Raw genomic sequence first — 22,002 nt, 5'->3', positions numbered from 1 at the left:
AGTTTAAGGCAGAAACTCCCTTTGTGTTTTTTAAGAGGACATTAACTGTGAATTTTTAGCCCGATATTGGAAAAGATGGGTTATAGGGTAACTCGACCTTGGACAGAGGTTGAGGGCAATGCATATGTCCCGAGCAATGTCAGGGGCTGTGAAGTCCTTGGCAGACCACTCGCTTGATGCCACTCAGTGAAGGGAAGGTCCCTTCTCCCTTCATAGAAAGGGCCGTTTCCTGAGATTCAACAGTCAACCTCAGCCGAAGTCACTTGGCACTTGGGGTGTTTATTTCAATGAACTGGTCACTTCCATGTTCCATGGAAACATCTGGAAGTTTAGGTTAAACTGGACTTTCTGAGCATTCTCTGGGCAGGGATGGGACTGCTGAGTGGAGGGTGGGTCCTGGAGCCATCTGTCTGTCCACCGGGGATGCCCCCTGCCCTCTTCCCGCTCCCAGCGCCTCCTGTCCAACAGTGACCGCAGATTTTAGCCCTGAAGCCCGACTGAGAACCTCAAAACACCTTGGTGTGTCTGGAGTCTTCTTACGTGGCCAGGTACCTGGACGTCGTGATCCACAGAAAACCCAGAGGTAGAATGGGAGGCCGCTCCACAGACTTCCACCCTGGGCCACGACAGCACGTCCCTGCACAGGAAGCCCACGGTTCCCACGCTGCTCTGGTCTCCACCTCCAGGGGCCGAAGGTTCCGGGGGACCTCAACTCCCTGTCTCCACAAAGTCTTCTGACCCTTGATTGGGAAAATGCTCATCAGTATCCCGTCGATGCACTGTCTTACCCGAGGGTGCAAGAGAGGAGACGCCGGGCGGGGCTAATCCCATCGGTTTATGTCCCCTGAGGAGTGCCTCATTCTACAGACTTGCTATCTTTGCGAATTGTGAGATACGCAGGTTTCACGAGCATAAAGTGTACCTATCTAAATAAATCACTGTATTTCCTATTCTCAGCCTGAATGTCCGCATGCAGAGGGATCAGCAGAGGGAACAGCCGAGCCGGGGCTTCCTCTGAAGAAGCTACAATGTGGCGTTCTCAGCCCAAGGCTTGGGGGGGGGGGTGCCCACTGCCCAGGTGCCCTGTGAGCACAGGCTGGGTGGGCCCTGGCCTCCGGGTGTGAGAGATGTCGTGGAGGTCAGCTGGGTTGCGAGCCGGGATAGGGAGTAAGAAGGACGTGGGAAAAGCCCCTACAGGTGCTTCAGGCTGGACCACACAGCCCCCTTCCCCCAGCTCCTCCCCTCCCTTTCCATCTGCTTTGATTCTCCTCTTTGTCACTCTTCCCTCTCACGCCAAAAGGAATCTTTTTAAACTGTGTCCATGAGGCCCACGCTTCCAGGACCCACCTACTTGGGATGTGGCCACACATTTGAAAGATGCAGTTCCTGGGGAAGTAAGAACTGTGAATTTGGGGCCTTGGCCTGTCTTGGTGGAAGAATCTGCGATGAGGGGAGGGGCTACCTGTCCAGGGAGCCCCCAGTGGGAGAGCCCAGGCAGAAGCCTCCCCACGTCAGCACATCATCTCTCCCTCGAGGGGAATGTCACATGCCCCCGAAGTCCCCCCACCTCGTGTGCCATGTGCCGTGGGTGTCCCCCTGTCCCACCTACTGCCTGAGGACAGCAGTCGTGCTGAGGGTGGGGGGAAGCTGCAGGGCTGAGAGGAGGAAGCCCTTCCCACTCCCCCCAACCCCCGACCCTAGAGGTCACCACTGTGTGATCCCATTAATATCACATTCTTGAAAGGACAACTATAGATTAGAGGTTGCCAGGGGTTAGGGAAGGGGTAGCCGTGAAAGGAAGGTGGGTGTGGCCATAAAAGGGGACAGGAGGGGTGCTCTGGTGATGGGCAGGTCCTGAATTGGCCTATGGACATCAACATTACCCTGTGATGTTGACAAGATATTTGCAAGATGTTGCCTTTGGGGGAACTGGGTGCGAGGGCTCTCTGTAGTCTCTCTTAGAAGACTTTCTTACAGCCTGACCAGTGTGGCTCAGGGGTTGAGCGTCGACCCATGCAGCAAGAGGTCGCGGGTTCGGTTCCCGGTCAGGGCACATGCCCAGGTTGTGGGTCAGATCCCTTAGTGGGGGGTATGCAGGAGGCGGCCAGTAGATGTTCTGTCTCATTGATGTTTCTCTCTCTCTCTCTCTCCCTCTCTTTTCCTCTCTTTCTAAAATCAATAATAAAAAAGAAAAGACTATCTGACAATCAGGATAGCCAAATGTGCCTCAGTCTTGGGGCTCCTGAGTGTCGCCGCAGGGAACGGAGGCCATTGTTGGAAATAGTTCACTGGCGGTGGCCCCTGCAGGCCGTTGCACTGAGCATAGGAGGCAGGGTGGGGCCAGAGGGGCCAGGGAGGGACTGCGTGCGGCCTGGCCCGAGTTACCAATTAACCGGCTCTATGGTTTTTCTTTAAATAACAAAAAATACACCCAAAGGGGAGATTGCTCCTTGCTTCAAGCCCCAGCAGAGGTTCGAGAGCTGAGTGTCCAGGGTGCCAGAGACCAGGCATGGCATGTGCCCCGGGACCAGACCCGCTGGGGGACAGCAGCGGGCACGAGAGGCCCAAGTGGGACAACAAGCTCCAGTATCTCCTGAGCTGTGTGGGGTTTGCTGTGGGCCTGGGCAACTTCTGGAGGTTTCCGTACCTGTGCCAGAGCCACGGGGGAGGTAAGCTGTGCCCGGGCCAAATCCTCTAACAGGAGGAGGGAGTACAGCTGCACCGCAGACTGGTTTGTCACTGGTCCCTGCTGCGTGTGGGAGCTGGTCCTCCTGGGAAGTAGTGATACACCACGACCCAGGGAGAAACCTGTCCCTTTGGAGTCCAGTCTGAGGGCTTCCAAGTTCTTGGGACCTAGGTGAACTCCTCAAACGCTGCTTCTGCTCAGCCTTGCCTTGGGGCTGCCCATGTGTGCAGGCTCCCGGGCCTTCAGTCCCCGAGTCTTTTGCTGGCAGGATCCTTGCTCCCTTAGAGCTCTGGCCTGGAGCATCCCTAGGACAGCAGGTCTCCGCAGGAGACCGCAGGCCCTGTGGGGAAATGCAGCCCCTCGGAGCCTTTTCTTTTTTTAAAATTGATTTTTAGAGAAAGGAAGAGAGAGAGAGAGAGAGAGAGAGAGAGAGAGAGAGAGAGAAACATCAATTTGCTGTTCCACTCATTTATGCATTCATTGGTCGATTCTTGTATGTTCCCTGACTGGGGATTGAACCCACAACCTTGGCTTATCAGGACAATGTTCTCATCAACTGAGCTACTGGCCAGGGCAAGTAGAGTCATTTTGTTGATGGTCAGAAGGATATGAACCAAAGCAGTGAGCCTCTTCGTACCCCGTGACTTGTCTCTCGGTGCAGTGCGAATGTGCCTTGCACTTTCCATTTTCCATGCAGAGGGCTTGAGGGCACAGACAGACGGGAGCCCCCTTGCCGCTCTCATGGATCATCTCCAGATCTTGTCCCCCGATGTGATGAGCAGAGCACTTCCCAGCCTAGGCTCATTCTTCTCTGGGGTCCTACCCTCTGGGGGCCGTCCTGCCTCGGTCAACTTGCCTTCCAGGCTCCCTCTGCTCCTGTGAGACTTGAGGGCTCCCAGAGTCCCTCACGGTGGTCACCTGGCTCCTCAAGATCTATGGTCAGGAGTGTGGGGAGTGTTTTTTTTTTTTTTTTTTTGGCAATTACTGTGGCCTCTCCAGCCCAAGAAATGAGGGGTAAAGGAAAGTCTGTGGGTGGGTGAGCACTCATACCACGTTTTCTGGTCAGGAATCACCCTTTCCCTCTTTAAGGGCAAACAGGTGGCTGTCCTGGTGGCAATAGGTAGACAGAGGTCAGGGCTGAATCTCATCAGGGAAATGGAGGGAGGTTCTGGGGGGCTTTGTGGCCCAACCTCCGCAGAGCAGAGCAGACAATAGCACTGTCTGACTCGGCTTCCCTGGTTATAAGAATAACACTTGGTTAAAGTTTTTTTTTCTTGATTATTAGAAGGTTCATGGCATGTAAAAAAATTTGAAAATGCAGACAGAAGAGGAAACTCGCCTGTCACTGCTGCCCCCAGAGGTGTCAGAACCTTGGGGCAAGACAGCACCTTGAGCCTGGGGTCTCCCGTTAGTAAGCCTCCCTGAGGCCCCTCCGGAAGCTCAGAACACTGACACGGAGGCAGAAGGCGGGGCACTGCCGAAGCCCTTTTGCTGCCCTTTGCATCAGGAAAGAGGGCGATGGGGAGCAGGCTTGATGCGCGGCTGGACATGCTGGTAGTTACTCAGGTCTGTAGACATTCGCCACGCATAGGCGGTTACCATGGTCAGTGCGGCGGCGGCATGCCCCGACGGTCTGTAATTAACCTTCCTGAGTCCCCATCACCGCATCTGTGAACGGGGCTGCCTGATCCAGGGATGGGGGTGGGCTTGTGCCCCCAGTGCCAAGAGGACTGAGAGCAGTCTCTGTCACCACCTGAGCCCATGGCCTTTGTCCCTGTTTTTAAAAAAAATTATTTACTTATTTTTAAATTTTTTCATCTAAGTGGGAGGGAGAGAGGGAAGAAGAGAAAGAGTGAAACATCGATGTGAGAGAGACACATCGAGTGGCTGCAACCGAGGTACGTACCCTTAGCGGGAACCGAACTGGAAACTCTCTGGTCCATGGGCCGACGCTCTAACCACTGAGCCAAACCGGCCAGGGCTATTTATTTAGTTTTTAACTCGTCTTTATTGTTAAATGTATTACAGCCATTACTCCTTTTTTCCCCATTGACCCCTTCCTCCCCCCCCCCCCGCCTTCCCCACACTATTGTCAGTGTCCATTGGTTGTGCATATATGCATAAAAGTTCTTTGGTTCATCTATCCCGCCTTCCCTCCCCCCTTCCCTTTGAGGTTCATCAGTCTAACAACCAATTTGTACTTCTTTATTATTATTATTATTTTTTTATCCTCACCCGAGGATATTTTTCCATTTTTGTACAGATAGAGTGGGAGGGAGAGAGAGGAAGGGAGAGAGAGAGAAACATCGATGTGAAGGGACACATCTAGTGGCTGCCACCCGCACGACCAACCAGGGCCGGGGACAAACTGCAACCGAAGTATGTGCCCTTAGCGGGAACCGAACCCGGGTCTCTCCGGACTGCAGGCCGACGCTCTAACCGCTGAGCCAAACTGGCCAGGGCTGTACTTCTTAATTCCTTCATTTTTTTCACCCATCCCCTCAACCCCCACCCATCTGGCAAGCAACAAAAAGTTCTCTATATCTATGAGAATGTTTCTGTTCTGCTTGCTCATTTTGTTTGTAGACTCAGTTGTTGATAGAAATGTATTAATTGCCATTGTATTGTTTATATTTTTGTTCTTCATCTTCAAGAAGACCCTTCAACATTTCATGTAATACTGGTTTGGTGGTGATGAACTCCTTTGGCTTTTTCTTGTCTGGGAAACTCCTGAGTGTCCCCGGTTTTGAAAAACTTCTTTAGGACCTATTTGTAGATATGAGAGCATTTGGTGAAATGACATGAAATGTTATTTTCTTTAACTCACACTTCTCCTGAAAACACAATCTCCTGTGTGTGCGAAGGCCCTTCTATTTCACTTTGATCACCACTGATTTTGAAAATGAGATGCAGTGATAAGCAGATAATGTGTCACATTTTTAATTTGCACAAGCTCACTATACTGAAGGTGACTATTATTTTCTATCCCATTCGTGATTATTCAGCTTTGTAAACTTTCTCTCTCTTTTTAAAAAATAATTTAAAAAAAATTTTTTTTCTTTATTGACTTTAGAGAGAGAGGGAGAGAGAGATAGAAACATAGATGAGAGAGAACATCGACTGGCTGCCTCCTACATGCCCCTCACTGGGGATTGGCCCACAACCTGGGCATGTGCCCTGACTGGGAATTGAACCAGCGACCTCTTGGTGCATGGGTCGACGCTCAACCACTGAGCCACACCGGCTGGGCTATAAACTTTCTCTTTAAATGTAAAACTTAGGCTTTGGCTGGTTTGGCTCAGCGGTTCGAGTGTCAGCCTGCGGACCGGAGAGTCTCAGGTTCGGTTCTCACTAAGGGCATGTACCTCGGTTGCAGTTTGTCCCTGGCTCCAGTTGGGGTCATGTGGGTGGCAGTCACTCGATGTGCCTCTCTTACGTTGATGTTTCTCTCTCTCCCAGCACTCCTCTCTCCTGCTCTGTCTGAAGATAAATGCAAAAATGTCCTTGGGTCCTCGGGTGAGGATAAAAAAATAAAATAAATATAAGACTTAGGTGGAATTGAGCAGAACATGTAGAGACTGACAGTGATTCCATCATATAAACACCATTTCACACTCTGTGGGGAAGGTCACAACCTGGCTGCTGAGGACCCCGTTCTCCTCCCGACAGCCTGGGGTTGTCCACAAGATCTGGGGGACCAAAGAGCCCGTCTCGTCCTCAGGCCTTGCAGGCAAGGCTGCAGGTATCAGCTGTGCCGGATGCCCGGATCTGTGGGCTCTGGGAGAGGCCAGGGCCCTGCTCACACCACTTAGCCGCCAGGACCAAGCTGTTTGTTCCGCTCCTCCCACTGCACGCAAGGCGAAGCTGGACAGACGAGCTGAAGCCACGACCTTCTCTGACACTGTGTGAACAAGGCAGCCCCATATCCTGGGAGAGCTGGTCAACAGGGGTCATGGGTTTCAGTAGGACCAGCCCAGCCCATTTCCTATTAAAACCTCCTCCAAAGCCCCTACAAGTTAGATACGGCCCAGAGATTTAAAACAGCACTGGGCTGCCCTGGCCGGTTTGGCTCAGCAGTTAGAGTGTTGGCCTGAGGTCTGGAGAGTCCCAGGTTTGGTTCCCGCTAAGGGCACGTACCTCGGTTGCAGTTTGTCCTGGCCCTGGTTGGGTCGTGCGGGTGGCAACCACTCGATGTGCCCCTTTCACGTCGATGTTTCTCTCTCTCTCTCCCTCCCACTCTATGTGAACAAAATATCAAAAAATGTCCTCCGGTGAGGATAAATAAATAAAACCGCACTGGGCTGACCTGTGGTCCGACCCCTCTCAGGGGGGCCACAGTGTTTGTCCTGCCATGTGGGTCCTCAACTGACCATCACACCCTTGTAGGGGCCTTTCTCATCCCCTACCTGATCGCCCTGGCCTTTGAGGGGATCCCGCTGTTCCACATCGAGCTCGCCATCGGCCAGCGCCTGCGCAGAGGCAGCATCGGGGTGTGGACAACCATCTCCCCCTACCTGGGGGGAGTCGGTACGCTGCCTTTCTGGGACCTCTGCCTGGGGAGGGCCGAGGGGGGCTGCAGTTCCACGGGTGCTGTGGGTTTGCTCGTCACGCCAGCGCACATCCATGGTTCAGAACCTGTGGACCAAGGAGGTTCTGTAAATGTGCAGGGAGACCCAGGCAGCGGTGTTCCTGTTCACACTCTGAGGAGGCCTCATTTGGTTCCCCTGAGGAAGGACTTGGGTGCAGGGTGTTGTATGGGGTGAGCTCAGGGTGCAGGAGGAGGAGGCAACAGGCTAGCCTCGTGGAGCAGCTGCAGGCTGTCCTGGGTCCCGCGTCCCGGGTCCTGTGTTCAGGGTCCCGTGTCCAGGGTCCTATGGGCCTGTGCACACACTGAGCCCGAATAGCCTGGGAGCTCGTGGGCATGGGTGGAAGGGGGGTTATAAAATGATGCGTCATCGGCCAGGAGATGAGAGCAACAATGGGGGAAGGCGAGTCAGGACAGTCTGTAACAGGGAGGAGGGGGGCTGTTGTGTGTCCACAGGTCTGGGCTCCTTCACTGTGTCCTTCCTGATCAGTCTCTACTACAACACCGTCCTGACCTGGGTGCTGTGGTACTTCCTCAACTCCTTCCAGCACCCGCTGCCCTGGAGCTCCTGCCCTCTGGACCTCAACCAGACAGGTAATGCAAGGACCAGGGAAGTTCTCACCCTGGCCCTGCTCAGAGCCCCACACGGTCACCCTGAAGTAGCACGTTTGAAATCTGATTCTCCTCACCTGGTGTCTCTGTTCTCTGCTGGCCCCAGGGGCCCACGGCCACAGCTCTGCTTGTGGGCCCCAGAGCCACGCCCGTGCCGGTGACGAGAGGGTGAGCGAGGACTGCTGCTTTGGCTGAATGAGGTCTATAGGTCCAGACCTCAGCCTAGCGCTGGATCAGACTAGATCTCGGCGACGTGGAAAACAGTTGTTGTTTTCAGCAGTTTGCTCACGAAGCTGTGTTCACCCTCTTTTCCTTCCGGTCATTCTGAACGGGGCCAGCCCTGAGTGCCGACAGTGAGTCTGGGCCTGGAGGCTCCCTGTATTCGCCCCATCGGCCGCACTGGGCGCCCTGGGCGGAGGAGGGCACCGGTCCTGCCCGGTGTGCCCAGCACTCCAGCAGCGGCTCCAGGAAGGGTTATGCACAGACTCCTTCCTGGCGAAGGTTAGCAAAGCCCGAAGCCCACCCGAGCCCTTGGCCAGCCTGTGACAATACCTCCTGGTTTCAGGGTTCGTGGAGGAGTGCCAGGGCAGCAGCTCCACGAGCTACTTCTGGTACCGGCAGACGCTGAACATCACAGCCGACATCGACCATAGCGGCTCCATCCAGTGGCGGCTGCTGGTCTGTCTGGCGGCCTGCTGGGCCGTTGTGTACCTGTGTGTCATCAGAGGCATCGAATCCACCGGGAAGGTAAGGGCCTTCGGGGCAGACCCACGGCCCGCCCGGAGTGGGTTGCGAGGCTCTGCTCGGGGAGGCGTGGGCATCAAGGCTGTCGTGTTTCCTTGGAGAACAGACGCCTTTAGCATTATGATGTGACTGTCCTTACCCTAGTCATACATAGTCTTTGCTCTGAAGCTGATTAGGATATTAACATAGCCAGCCAGGCTTTTTTTTTTTTAATTAATTTATTTTTAAAATTTTATTTTTGTTACAGACGTTTCTCCTTTTTTACCCCATTGGTACCCTCCTCCCCATCCCCACTGCCCCGTCCCTGGCTTTGTTGTCCATGTCCATTGGTCATGCATACATGCATATAAGTTCTGTGGTTTATCTCTTCCCACCCCCCACCCCCTCTTCTGAGGGATGTCAGTCTGTGCCCTACTTCCATGTTTCTGGATCTACTGTATTCCTCAGACTGTTATGTTCATTATATTCCGTATATAAGTGAGATCACGTGGTATTTGTCTTTTTCTGCTTGGCTTATTTCACTTAGGATAATACTTTCCAGGTCTCTCCATGTCGTCTCAAAGGATAAGAGGTCTTTCTTTCTCACAGCTGCATAGTACTCCACTGTGTATATGTACCACTGCTTTTTTATCCATTCGTCTACTGATGGACACTTGGGCTGTTTCCAGATCTTAGCTATTGTAAATAGTGCTGCTATGAACATGGGGGTACATATATTCTTCCTGATTGGTATTTCAGGCTTCTTGGGGTATATTCCTAGAATAGCCAGGCTTCTTTGACCATGCTGACATCCTACATTTTTCCCATTCTTCTTTAACCTGTTGGGATCTCTGTTTAAAGTGTGCTTCTTGTCAACAGCATGCAGCTGGGTCTGGCTTTTTAAATCCAATCTGATGGTCCCTACATTTTGTGGGGAGTGTTCAGACCACTTATATTTAATGCGATTATTGATCTGGTTGGTATAAGTCTGTGACTGTGTTTGTTTTCTACTTGTCATGTCTGTTCTTTGTTCCTGTTTCTCTCTTTTCTATTTTTAAAAAATGTAATCCTCACCTGAGGGTATGTTCTTCATTGATTCCAGAGAGAGAGGAAGGGAGAGGGAGAGAGAGAGAAACTTTGATGTGAGAGAGAAACATCGATAGACTGTCTCACGCACATGCCCCGACCAGGAATCAAACCCACAACCTGGGTATGTGCCCAATCGGTGCACAGGACGACACTCCAGCCACTGAGCCACACTGGCCAAGGCTTTTCTCAGTATTTTTAAAATAAAAACATTTTTTCTTTATTGATTTTAGAGAGAGAGGAAGAGAAAAGGAGAGAGATAGAAACATCAATGAGAGAGAACATTGATTGGCCGCCTCCTGCATGCCCCCCACTGGGAATTTGGCCCACAAATTGGGCATGTGCCCTGACCCAGGAATGGAACCAGCGACCTCTTGGTGCATAGGTCAACACTCCACCACTGAGCCACACCAGCTGGGTGTTTTCTGAGTATTTTTTATGATCCCACTCTATGTCCTTTGTTGGCTAATTAACTATAATGCTTTGTTTTATCTCGGAGTTCAATTAGGGTTGAATCACAGTCCGCCTTTGAGTGGCATTGCATGTGGTAGAAGGACCTCCTAGCCCCACACCCCACTTCCTTCCAATTTTTGAGCTGTTGTTATACAGAGTGAGGCAAAAGTAGGTTTATAGTTGTTCATATGGAAAATAATACGGTAGTTAATAAATAATAATACAAGAATAAACTCTGTGTTTCATGTACTCACAACCGAAAACCTACTCTTGCCCCACCCCGTACATTTTACTTATAATGTGTTATAAACACCAAGTACATTGTTAGCATCTTTGTTTCAAACAGCTGATTATCTCTTAAGGAATCTTACATAACGAGGAAAGCAAGCTGACAGATGGGAGCCTCCCCCTCTCCTCTCAGCACAAAGTCTAGCATCACACACATCTATCTTTTAACGTTTTTTAATCCTCACCTGAGGATAGGTTTTGACTGATTTCAGAGGGGGGAAGGGAGAGAGAGAAAGAGAAGCACTGATGTGAGAGAGAAACATCAGTCAGCTTCTCCTGTACGCACCCCAGCTGGGGATAGAACCTGAAACCTGGTGAGTGCCCTGACCAGGAATCGAACCCGCAGCCTTTCGGTGTGCAGGAGAATGCTCTAACCAACTGAGCCACACTGGCGAGGATCGTATCCATCTTTTAAAATCCGGGCACGCAGTTCCAGACGCCTGCAGACCGCAGCTCCCTGTCGTGGCCGCTCGGCTCCTGCACAGACGCGCGTGCCTGGGCGTTCCTCAGTGAGCACGCGGATGGTGCAGTTACTCTCACATGAGGGGTTCACACTGGAGAGGACTGCATCACCGAGGGAGATCAGAGCAGTCACGAGGCCCAACAAGCCGGCCAGAGAGTCCAGACAACTCTGCCGTGAAAGTCCCGAAAGACATGTCCGGGCGGCCCCCCAGTGTCAGTCTGGATTTGGGGCTTGAGGCAGCGAGAAAACAATGACCATGTTAGATTTATTTTGTGTAGATGCTGTGTGTGCAGGTTCCTGCCCCAGCCTGACAGAATGGGTGCCGTGTGGGAGAGGGTGTGGGACCCCGAGGCCCCTGAGAGCAGCCAGCTGGGGGGCCGGGGGAAAGAGGGTGTCGGTAAAGGGAGAGCCGAAAGCCTGCAGTATGAACAAGCCTGCAGTATGAACACGCAGCAGGCCGCTGCCCGGGCCGTCAGTGCCCCCCAGCTGACCCGCAGCACACACACCTCCGTCAGTCCCCTTGTGACCATCTCTGAGCTCCACATGCCCAGGCGTGGCCGGAGCCCAGCTCACCCTCACGGTGCCCTCCGCCCGCCTGCCCCGAATCCCGGGAATGACGTGACGCCGGCCGCGCAGGTGTTTCCAGCATGCCCGGCTCTCTAAAGGTTTATGTGGAACAGATACCATTGAAAAGTCTCACAATCTTTTTTTTTTTTAAGGCAATTTATTTCACAGCCTTGTTTCCCTATCTGGTCCTGACGATCTTCTTTATCAGAGGACTCACCCTGCCTGGGGCAACCGAAGGGCTGATCTACCTGTTCACTCCCAACGTGAGTGGGTCCACATGGAAGTCCAGGCACCAGGAAACACACACATAGGGCCACAGCCCAGCCCAGCCCAGCTCGTGCACCCTGGCCGTGCGGGATGAGGAGGAGGGGGAGGGGAGCCTGGGCCTCAAGGAGGAGGTCAGGGTCGGAGTGAAGGGGGCAGGACATGATTTGGGACATGTGAACTTTGGTGCTTGTGGGATGGTAGGGCCAGGGATTAGGGGAGAGGCTGGCTGGGGACCCAGTGTCTCATTCCTAGTGCCTTGGACCCCACACCTCTGAGAGCTTTGTCTAGTGGCACGACCCCACCAGGCGAGGGGGACCAAGGGGCCTGCTCACCAGAACCCACAACCCTTCTAGGCCACTCCACGCTGTCCAGATCCCAGCATACCCTGGGAGATTCTGGGGGCTGTGTGGCATGCCAGGGAAAGGGAAGGGGACACCTTCGTGTGAAGTGCACTTACTCCCCCCCACCCCCTCCCAGGCCACAGAAACACCGGGCACAGTATGCAGGTAGACCCCACCCTGGGCCATTTCAAGTTACTCAAACCCACAAACACACCCAGGTTCAAGTTGCCCAGACCCATTTCCCAGCCCTGAGGGCTCTACAGCCAAGTTCTCAACACCCACCTGGACGGGAGCTGTGGGTTATTTGACTCGTCACAGGATGGGAGGCAGAGTTTGCAAACTGCCCTTCCAAGCATGCGTCCTCCGGCATGGCCCTCAACTGCCCTTGGGGCTTGAGCAGGTGACACCACTCATGACAGCTGCCCCAGAGGGGGCCCTGGGAATGTTCCGGACAGTGGGCACTGGGGCCCGTGTGGTTTGTCTGTGGCACAGGGTTCTCCCCTCCCCTCCAGATGCAGACTCTCCAGAACCCGCGGGTGTGGCTGGACGCAGCCACCCAGATATTCTTCTCCCTGTCTTTGGCCTTCGGGGGACACATGGCGTTAGCAAGTTACAACCCACCCAGGTAGGGCCGGGCTCAGGGCGGATTCCTTCCAGCCCAGGTGCTGGGCTGTCCCGATGCTCACTCAGCATGTCTTTATGGGACTCCCTGCCTGCGACAGAGGGCAACCTAATGTGAACTTGAGACCAGATTCTGGGACTTCCAGCAATTACTGAGTCGTCCCCTGAGGGCTGGAGGTCAGGGCCCACAGCTGCCTCCTGCACGTTCCAGAGCCCCTGCTGGAAGAGGGCCCAGAGAACCCAGCCCAGGAACGAGGGCGTGGCGGGGGCGGACACGGGTCCACGTGAGCCATGTGTGTCGCCTCTGGAATCACTAAGGCAGACTCAGGCCTCCAGTCTGCCAGGAGCCACCGCCACCGTTTACAAGGCCCATCACCCCTAGCAACCACGGCGTTGTAAACTGTGCGGGAGGCCCTGTGCCCCTTGTCAACCTAACTCCTTGTGCTGTCAGTAGGTCTACCCCTCGGAGTGGGCAGGCACAGGAGGGGGAGGGCAAAGGGCCAGCTGGGCCCTGGGCTGTGTTGACAAGCTAGTCTCAGCCCACCTCTGCAGCCCGGAGTTGGAACTGGCAGGAGGGGCTGGTGAGGAGGGGCCGAGGCTGTCCTGAGACCCCCAGGAACAAGGGCAGTGTTTCTGGGTCATGCACAAGAGGCCCAGCGTGAGGGGTGTCCAGATGGGTGCTGAGGTAGCAGACCCTCCGAGTTTCCTCCCTGAGAATCCTAACCATAGCAATGCACTATGTCTGCTCAGGAATGACTGTGAGAAGGACGCAGTGGTCATCGCCCTGGTCAACAGCATGACCTCCCTCTACGCCTCCATTGCTGTCTTCTCTGTCCTGGGCTTCAAGGCGGCCAATGACTATGGGCACTGCTTGGATAGGTGAGCACAGCGTCCTAGGGCCACCAGATGGGGCCTGCTGCTCTGGGGGTCCCACTCAATGACCCTCTATTTCCTTAGGGGAGGAGGGCTGAGAGTGTCCCCCAAAGGGTGTGTCCACCTTGAACCTAGAATGTGACCTGGCTTGAAAATAGGATCTTTGTAGATAGTATTGGTCAAGTTGAAATCACACTGGACAAGGTGCCCCAAATCCATGAGTGTCCCTATACGAAACAGGAAGGACACACAGACACAGGGAAAGGCCATGTGATGACAGAGGCAGAGGCTGGAGTGACACAGCCACCAGGAGCTGGAGGGGCAGGAAGGGTCCCCCGAGAGCCCCAGAAGGTGACCCGGCCATGCCCATGTGCTGTCGTGAGACCCGTTCTGACATGCGGGCTGAGCCCGCAGAGGGAGGGAGAGGACAGGTGGCGCTGCTAGGCGGGGTGGAATGTTCCGGAGGGGCTGCGGCCCGAGCCCTGGTGAGCAGTGCGATCCCTGCTGCTTCCGCCGAGACGCCTGGTGAACACGAGCTGGTGACCCATTACCTGCACTGGGAGGCCGCCTGGGAGCTTCAGGTCAGCGTGTCCTGGTCTTGCTGCATTTAGGGACAGCACATCTGCACCATACTTGGGGGACATTTCAAACGTTAAAATCACCACTAAAAGGCACAAAAAATGTGAAAACCATGGCCCTAACTGGGCTGTAAGAAGGACACTGTCCACAGTAGAGATGACACAGGAAGGCAGTGCGAGGCTGGCCGATCTCGGTGGGAGTGTGCCACTCTGAACATGTCCTCAGATAACCGCGGAAGGGCCGCAGTGTGGACTTTGAGGTTACCAATAACTTCAGCAGGTAGGCAAACTTGCAAATACAGAAACACCTGCGATATTACTTTGAGTTGGGAGCCCTGGAGACGCAGTGAAGCTCTGGCTGGGAGGCTGGAGGAGCAGAGCTGGGGCCACCCTTCCGGAGCCTTGGGGAGCGCCGTGCTGCCTTGACTGGGGACCCACAGGTCGAGGAGGCAGGGAGCTGCCACGGCCCAGGCCCAGTTGGACCCTACGTGTCTGGAGCCCACTCTGAGGCTGAGAACAACCTTCCTCCCCACAGTGTGCATGAAGTAAATAAGCACCCCCGCCCGCCCGCCCCCCTCAAGGTATCCTTGAGACCCTGCCGGGTCTGGAGGGGCTGACTCTCACCAGTATTGTTGTGGTCCTTTCTGGGCAGTTCTGGCTGCGTTCACTTGTGGGAGCGGGGTGCCCAGTGAGTGCTCACTCGGCCTCTCTGTCCCTGTAGGAATATCCTCAGCCTCACCAATGAGTTTGATCTCCCTGACCAGAGCATCTCCAGGGACGACTATGCTGCTGTCCTCACACTCCTGAATGCCACCCAGCCTGAGAGCGTGGCCAGGCTGCACTTGGAGTCCTGCCGTCTGCAAGACTTTCTGGATAAGGTACCGAGGGGCCTGGCCTGGCTGCAGACAGCGGACCAGCGGAGAGGGCGTCACTGGCTGCGGCAGGAGTTGGCCAGCCGACCTTCGGGGACCAGTGCCGCAGGCTGGGGTGGGCAATCAGGAGGGGGGTCCTCAGGACAGCGGTCTGATAGGTGTCTGAGGCCAAGGGTCCTGGGTCCCATGTCCCAAGTTGGCTACAGGGTATTAAAGGGAAGGAGGGTCTGACTGGTGTGGCTCAGTGGTTGAATTCACATCGACCCACGCACCACGAGGTCGCCAGTTCAATTCTCGGTCAGGGCACATGCCCAGGTTGTGAGCCAGATCCCCAGTGGGGGGCATGCAGGAGGCGGCCAATGATGTTCTCTGATGGATGTTTCCATCTCTCTCTCCTTCTTCCTTCCTTTCTCTCTAAAAATCAATAAAGAAAAACAATTTTTTTAATTAAATAAAATAAAGGGAAGGAGGTTTCTTTTGCTCAGAGGTGCACCTGTGTCCCTGGCACGGCCCAGCTAGAGCAGGACCACCGCCTCAGTCCCGGTGCCAGGAGGGGTGTCGGTGCACACGGGTCTCAGTGCAGGCCGTGCCAGTGCGTGTCCGAGCGTGAGGAGCGCCAGTGCACGTGTCGCAGCGCGGGAGCCAGGCACGCGTGTCCCAGTGCAGCTGTCCGTGTCTTGCAGAGCGCCTCGGGCACGGGCCTGGCCTTCATGGTGTTCACGGAGGCCATCCTGCACATGCCGGGAGCGCCGGTGTGGGCCGTGCTCTTCTTTGCCATGCTGTTCACTTTGGGGCTGTCATCCATGTTCGGGAACATGGAGGCTGTCATCACGCCACTCCTGGATATGGGGGCCCTGCCGAGATGGGTCCCTAAGGAGGTCCTGACTGGTGAGTGTCCTCGCTGTCCTGCCTCCCACCTCTCGTTCCATTCCTACCCACTGTGCAGACACCCTCCTGCATGAGGGCTCGAGGGTCGTGTCACAGTCCCCATGGGGGGCAGGTCAGCCTCACCACCTCTCAGGGCTGGTCCCGGTGGCCGGTGCTGACTTGATGCTCACAAGGGCCGTCATGGGAGAGCAGAGGGTCAGCGGGGCAGAAACCAGGGATCTCCTCCCGCAATGCCCACTGAGGGCAATCCCAGCACCCTCCTGCCCTCTGGGCACCGTTCAGGAGCTGGGGGGACAAGCAGACAGGAGAGACGCTGTGAGGAGCTGGGCGGGCAGCAGCCAGGGCAACCTGCTCAGACCTGCATGCCTGTGCCGCAGGGCTGGTCTGCCTGGTCTGCTTTCTCTCGGCCATCTGCTTCACGCTGCAGTCTGGTAACTACTGGCTCGAGGTGTTCGACAACTACGCTTCCCTGAACCTGATCATCTTTGCCTTCTTCGAGGTGGTCGGTGTCATCTATGTTTATGGGATGGAACAGTGAGTTCTGCTTCCTTGGGCATCAGCTGGGGCTGGGGTGCTGCCCCTCTGCTCCCAGGATCCCCCATATACAACGTCTGGGCATCATGGTAGCCGGTCTCCAGGGAAGCTACGGGGATGAGACAGAATCATTTGAGGCCCCTCCCAAAACATACCCAAGAGTGGCTCCCAGGGGTCCGCAGAACTCCCACAGGACCCACCCATCTGGCTGTGCCGGCCTCCCAGCCTGTGGGAGACAAGCAACAAAATGGCTAGTCTCCAGTCACACAGGGCGGACTCCTCAAGCACAAGGATAGGTGGGCACTAGGGTACCGGGAGGTCCCCTGCCCGATGCCCTCCTGGAGGCCTCCGAGAAGTCTCAGCACTGGTCCTGCCCACCCTCCCTGGCTTGGGCCTGCTGCACACTTGTCACTCACACCTGTCACTCGCACCTAGACTCACACCTGTCACTCACTCCTGCATTCACACCTGTCACACCCACACTCAGACTCCCTCTCACACCTGCCACCCTGACCACAGCCTTGCCCGAGTGACCCTAGAGGCTGTGCTCTCTGTCCTTGTTTGCAAGCACACTAAAAGTCACCCAGTCTAGGGCCTTCACCCCAGCTCTATGGGCGGGGGGCAGTGTGCTTGTGCAAAGGTAAGGCATTGTCCACCCGGAGAGGCGGAAGTGAGAAGCAGCTGTCTGGTAGGGGATTGACCTGGTCAAGTGGAACAAACAGTGAGCCCTGGACTTCAGCCAGTGGTGGGGTCTCAGGAGACACTCAGGAACTACCTGGAGTGAAGCTGGGGTGGGGGGAGCAGGCAGAGGCAGGGTCGCAAGGGGGTCCTGCCTCTCTGTCGGTTCCTAGATGCAGCTGCTGCACTTTCTGGGGTCAACTCTGTCCCGGTCCCCCCAGGCCAGGGCGGCCCATGGTGGCTTCTCCACCCTGGGCACTGAGGGCACCAGGTCAGGCGCCAGCTTCCTTCTTACAGCTGGACTGGCAGGGGCTTTGCTGCTTCTAACCCAGCAGCTGAGCCCCCAGGGGGGAACCCACAGTTCCTGTCTAGTGGCACCTCACCCAGGGACCAGGCTTGGGGCCAGGCTGACCTCCCCCTTGCTGTCTGGCACAGGCCCAGAGTCCCTGAAGCACCCAGTCCTCTTCCCCAGCCAGACTGACCTGCTCACTCGGGCCTTCTCCACATATGGATGGGAGGTCGAGTCCTCCTCAGGACCGGAAGAGGGCTGCCCGTCTGTAGCTGCTCAGGAAGGCATGGGGGCAGAGGACAGAGTGGAGATGGGGGATGGCCTCCCTGGGTCACATCTTGGTGACTCTGGATAAAGCTGCTGGCTGAGCATGTGGGCTTGCATACATGGCGCCGGGTGGGAGAACCTAACCCAATGTCTCTGGCAGGTTCTGTGATGACATAGCATGGATGACTGGGAGGCGGCCTGGCCTCTATTGGCGGGTAACCTGGAAGGTCATCAGCCCCCTGCTGCTGCTCACTGTATTTGTGGCTTATATTACCTTCCTGGCCTGGACAACGCTGAGCTATAAGGCCTGGAACCCCCAATACGTAGGTTCTTTGGATGGGGACCCAGGGGCCCTGGGATCTACCTCGGGCCTGGCCTGGTTCTGGTGCTATCCAGGACCAGATGACCCTCACGGTGGACATTTGTACCCTAACTGACCACATGGGCTGCCTTTGCTAGGTAGCAAGTGTCACTGACCTGCCACCAAGCCCTGTCAGAGGGCTGAGCCCTGTGGCCCGGCTGTCCTGCCACTCGGTCTGGCCGTTCTGAACCTCACTGTGCCCCTTTTGGGGAGCGTGGAAGTAATTCCATTCCAAATGCCTCTTAGAAAGGGGGGCTGCCCAGACACCGAGGGCAGAAGGAGAAAAGGTGCTAGGCCTCTGAAGAATTTTCACTAGCACGATCCTGTTACATTCACACAGTAGTGCTCTGTGAGCCTCAGAAGGGCCCGAAGGCGATGTGGTGTCTCATTCCCCAGCAGGGGGAAAGGGGCCACAGGGTCTGATGATGCCCGTGGGTCAGGCTGAGGCAACCCCGAGGCTGTGGGTTTCCTCTTTTCAGAACACAATCCCCACGTTCCAGGACTGTCTCAGAGCCCAGTCCTCACGAGAGGGTTGGCCCCCATCCTGACACGCCAGCCCCTCAGCCCTCACTGCGGAGGGGGCAGCCCCCGGCCCTGTGCCTTTCCACTCATCCGGCTGGAACAAGCCGACCTGCTGCTTTACTGCAGGGGGCGGTGGGGCCAGGCTGTCCACTCAAACCACGCCCACTTGCTGAGGGTCAGCCACTCTGTCCCAGGTGGTAGGCCGGGGGTGACCCTGTCCCCTCCCTCAGATGCTCCCTCTGTGGCCTTGTGTCTTTGCAGAACCTGTTCCCCTTGCGACAGGAGAAGTCTTACCCAGGCTGGGTGCAGGCCATCTGTGCGTTCTTGTCCTTCTTGCCCGCGCTGTGGGTGCCGGCAGTCGCACTGGCCCAGTTGCTCGCCCGGCACAGACGGAAGCAGGAGAACGTGCAGCAGGACATACACCTGAAACTGCAGGACAGTGTGGTCTGCTGAGGGCGGGGAGGGCCCCGCCTGTATGCCCCTCACTCACAGATCACCCCACCCCATTATACTCACGCGGCCTCGAGACCTGTGGTTGTTGCTTCCAGACACTCGCACGCCTTCCCACGCTGCTCAGCACGCGCCCAGCTTCGACATCACAGTCCATGCTCTTCTTCAGCGGGGGGAAACCCGGCATCGGGCTCCTGGGGCCCTGCAGCCTGGGGTCCTGCACAGCACCATCTGGGTGGCCATGGGCTGCGCCTGGCAAATCCACAGGCAAACAGCAGAAGGGCCGGCGGCCAAGCAGGCCAGCAGAGGGCTCTGAGGAAGCCACACCCAACCCTCTGCAGTGGGGTCTTGTGCTGCATGAGCTGTGGGAATTGCAGGGCTGATCACCACAGAAAAGTAGAGTCCCTGGTCCTCAGCAGCCCCAGTGCCGACAGCACGCAGATCATTGGGAGGGTCTGTCACGACCACTTAGGTGAGGGGAAACCATGCAGGCAGCAGGAGCAGGAGTTTGTCTCAAGCCAGGTGGGCTGCCTGCCATGGAGAATTGTCCCAGGGAACCCACGGCCACCCCAGGACCCAAGGACGGACACTCTTCAAGGGAGGCTGCCTGGCTTCTCCTCCTGAGGTTTTATCATCAGAAACACTGCCTTTTGTTCTTCTAAAACTTTCTCAGAGACTTATAGGTGTCTCAAGAAGGTCCAAAAAGCCCTGGCCGGTTTGGCTTAGTGGTTGAAGCTTTGGCCCAAGGATGGAAGGGTCTCGAGTTCAATTTCTGGTCAAAGGCACATACCTGGGTTTTGGGTTTGATCCCTGGCCCTGCTCAAGGTCATGGAGGAGGCAACCAATCAATGTGTCTCTTACATCCATGTTTCTCTCTCTTTCTTCTCCCTCCCTTCCACTTCTATCTAAAATTCAATGGAAAAACATCCTGAGGGTTAACAACAACAAAAACAAAAAGACGGTACAAAAAGGCCAATTATCATTCAGGTTCCCACTGCCTCCAGGAGAGTGACATCACTCTCTCACTCCCAGTTATTCCCAGTTGCTCCCAGTCACTCCTTGGTGCTGGTACTGGTGCTGGTGCTGGTGCTGTCATGCACCAAGCCCTCCTGCAGCTGCCGGCCAGGACCTGCCAGCTCTGGAGCCCTTGGAACAGTGCCTTTCCCCCAACTCCTCTCCCCTCCTCCCTCCCTCCCTTTCCCCCTCCCTCTATCCTCCACTAGCACCAAGCCAGGGATCAGGTCTAAAGTGCTGAGCCTGACACACAGGCTTGTTTCTGACCTGCCACCCTGAGGCCATTATGTCCTTGGCTACATGCTGCTGGGAACAGTTCCCTTGAAGATCCAGCACATGCCTTTCCAAGCACCTTTTAAACCAGTCCCTAGTTGGGCTAACGCTCGCTGTCCATGGTTCTGAAAACCCCCAGAGGACAAGTATTATAGGGGCAGAGCCATGGGCTTGGGGGTGATAAGTATTATGGCAGGTTATAAACAGCCCATGGCAGGCCTGCTGTTGGGAGCCATCTGTGCCCAGAGCCAGCCCAGACCCCCGCAAACAGAACAGGCACTACTGCTGCCCAAGAACAGCTGGGTGTTAAAATGGACTGAATTCACCCGGCCGGTGTGGTTTGGTGGATTGAGCATCATCCCAAGGACTGAGAGGTCCCAGCTCCATTCCCAGTCAAGGCATATGCCTGGGTGGCAGACTCGGTCCCCAATAGCGGGTGTGTAGGAGGCAGCCAATCAGTGTTTCTTTCTCACATCGATGTTTCTCTATCTAAAAAATCAATAAAAACATAAAAATTATAAAAAATAAATACGTAAATAAAGCACACCCTGTGGGCTAGTGAGAGCCCCTAACAGATCATTAAAAGATCTTAGTGGTGGTATGAGTACTATTATAACCTGGTCCTGCATTTACAAAAAAAAAAAAAAAATGGGCTGAATTCAAGAGTACCCCAAAGTGTGTGCTAAGCCCCACAGGTGGGCACGTCCTGACCCCTTCCTCTGTCGAAAAGCCAGCAATGGCCAGCGAGTCTTCCTCACACGGCGCCCCTGACACACTATCTCTTCAGCCTTTTAGGGACCCTGTGATCACACGGTTATTCCAGATAATTCAGAATCATCTCCCATGTTAGTCAGCTGATTAGTTACCTAATATTCCTCACAGGTTTCGGGATCAGGGCCCTTGGGGTCATTGTTCTGTTTCTCACAGCACCCGAGGGTGCTGAGCCCACCCAGGATTGGAACCCTTTGCTCTACAGCGTCCTTCACAGCCAGGCGCCGAGCACACGCACGGGGCAAGGGAGGGGCAGGCTATGGGCCTGGGGTGAGAACCACTCAGCACTCGGGGTCCCGCAGGCATCTGCTTTCATGCTCACTTCCTCGTCACTCCTTTTCATGTCTGGACTCCACTTGTTCCACGCCATCTGTGGGGTGAGGGGGCACATGGGCTCCTGTGTATGCAGGTCAGATTCAGGGAAGACCAAAGCTCTCCACTGTTCTCCTTCACTTCTTAAAATTTTATTGTTTTTACATGTTGCCCTGAGCTTTGGCAGACAGCACAGTGGTTTTGAAAGAGATCAACCAGAAATTCTTAGTGAGTAAAGCCCGACCAAGCGTGTGTCCTTCTTGAGGGTTCAACACTGGGAAAAGATGCCCGTGAACCCCGAGTGAAAGGGCCACAGAAGGCACTTCCTAGAGAACAAGATTTTGGAGCTTCTAGCAGATGGATAACAGAGCCATAACTGATCTTCCGGGCCTGGGGTGCTAGGGAGATGCCAGAAATGCCCAGGATGCCGTTAGCCCATGGTGGCCAAGGCGTCACCTCAGGTGCCTGCAGCGGGGTCCCGGTTGTGCCCTGTCCGCCTGCTGAGTGTCCTTCACCCCAGGCAGCGGGTCAGTCCTCCCTGTCCGCAATATCAAGGGCCTGCAGGCCACTGCTCAGGGCGGGGCTCACCTCTCACTGCTCATTTCCCCTGGGCATTTACGATGCACGT

General features: G+C 55.3%; 1 protein-coding gene across 1 annotated transcript; it reads left to right on the top strand.

The window, feature by feature from the left end:
- Positions 1 to 2,509: 2,509 nt before the first annotated feature.
- SLC6A18 (solute carrier family 6 member 18) lies at positions 2,510 to 19,007 on the top strand. Its single transcript, XM_036279671.1, has 12 exons — positions 2,510 to 2,669; positions 7,073 to 7,213; positions 7,728 to 7,865; positions 8,449 to 8,630; positions 11,616 to 11,726; positions 12,584 to 12,696; positions 13,443 to 13,571; positions 14,865 to 15,021; positions 15,699 to 15,903; positions 16,281 to 16,437; positions 17,832 to 17,994; positions 18,816 to 19,007. The coding sequence occupies exons 1-12, from the start codon at positions 2,510 to 2,512 to the stop codon at positions 19,005 to 19,007; spliced, it is 1,848 nt and encodes a 615-aa protein (XP_036135564.1).
- The last annotated feature ends 2,995 nt before the right edge of the window (positions 19,008 to 22,002 follow it).

Source organism: Molossus molossus, unplaced genomic scaffold (genome assembly GCF_014108415.1).
Source record: "Molossus molossus isolate mMolMol1 unplaced genomic scaffold, mMolMol1.p scaffold_m16_p_3, whole genome shotgun sequence".
NCBI classification, from domain to species: Eukaryota; Metazoa; Chordata; class Mammalia; order Chiroptera; family Molossidae; genus Molossus; species Molossus molossus.
Note: the sequence above shows the minus strand (reverse complement) of the source record. Positions and strands in the feature narration are given on the sequence as shown.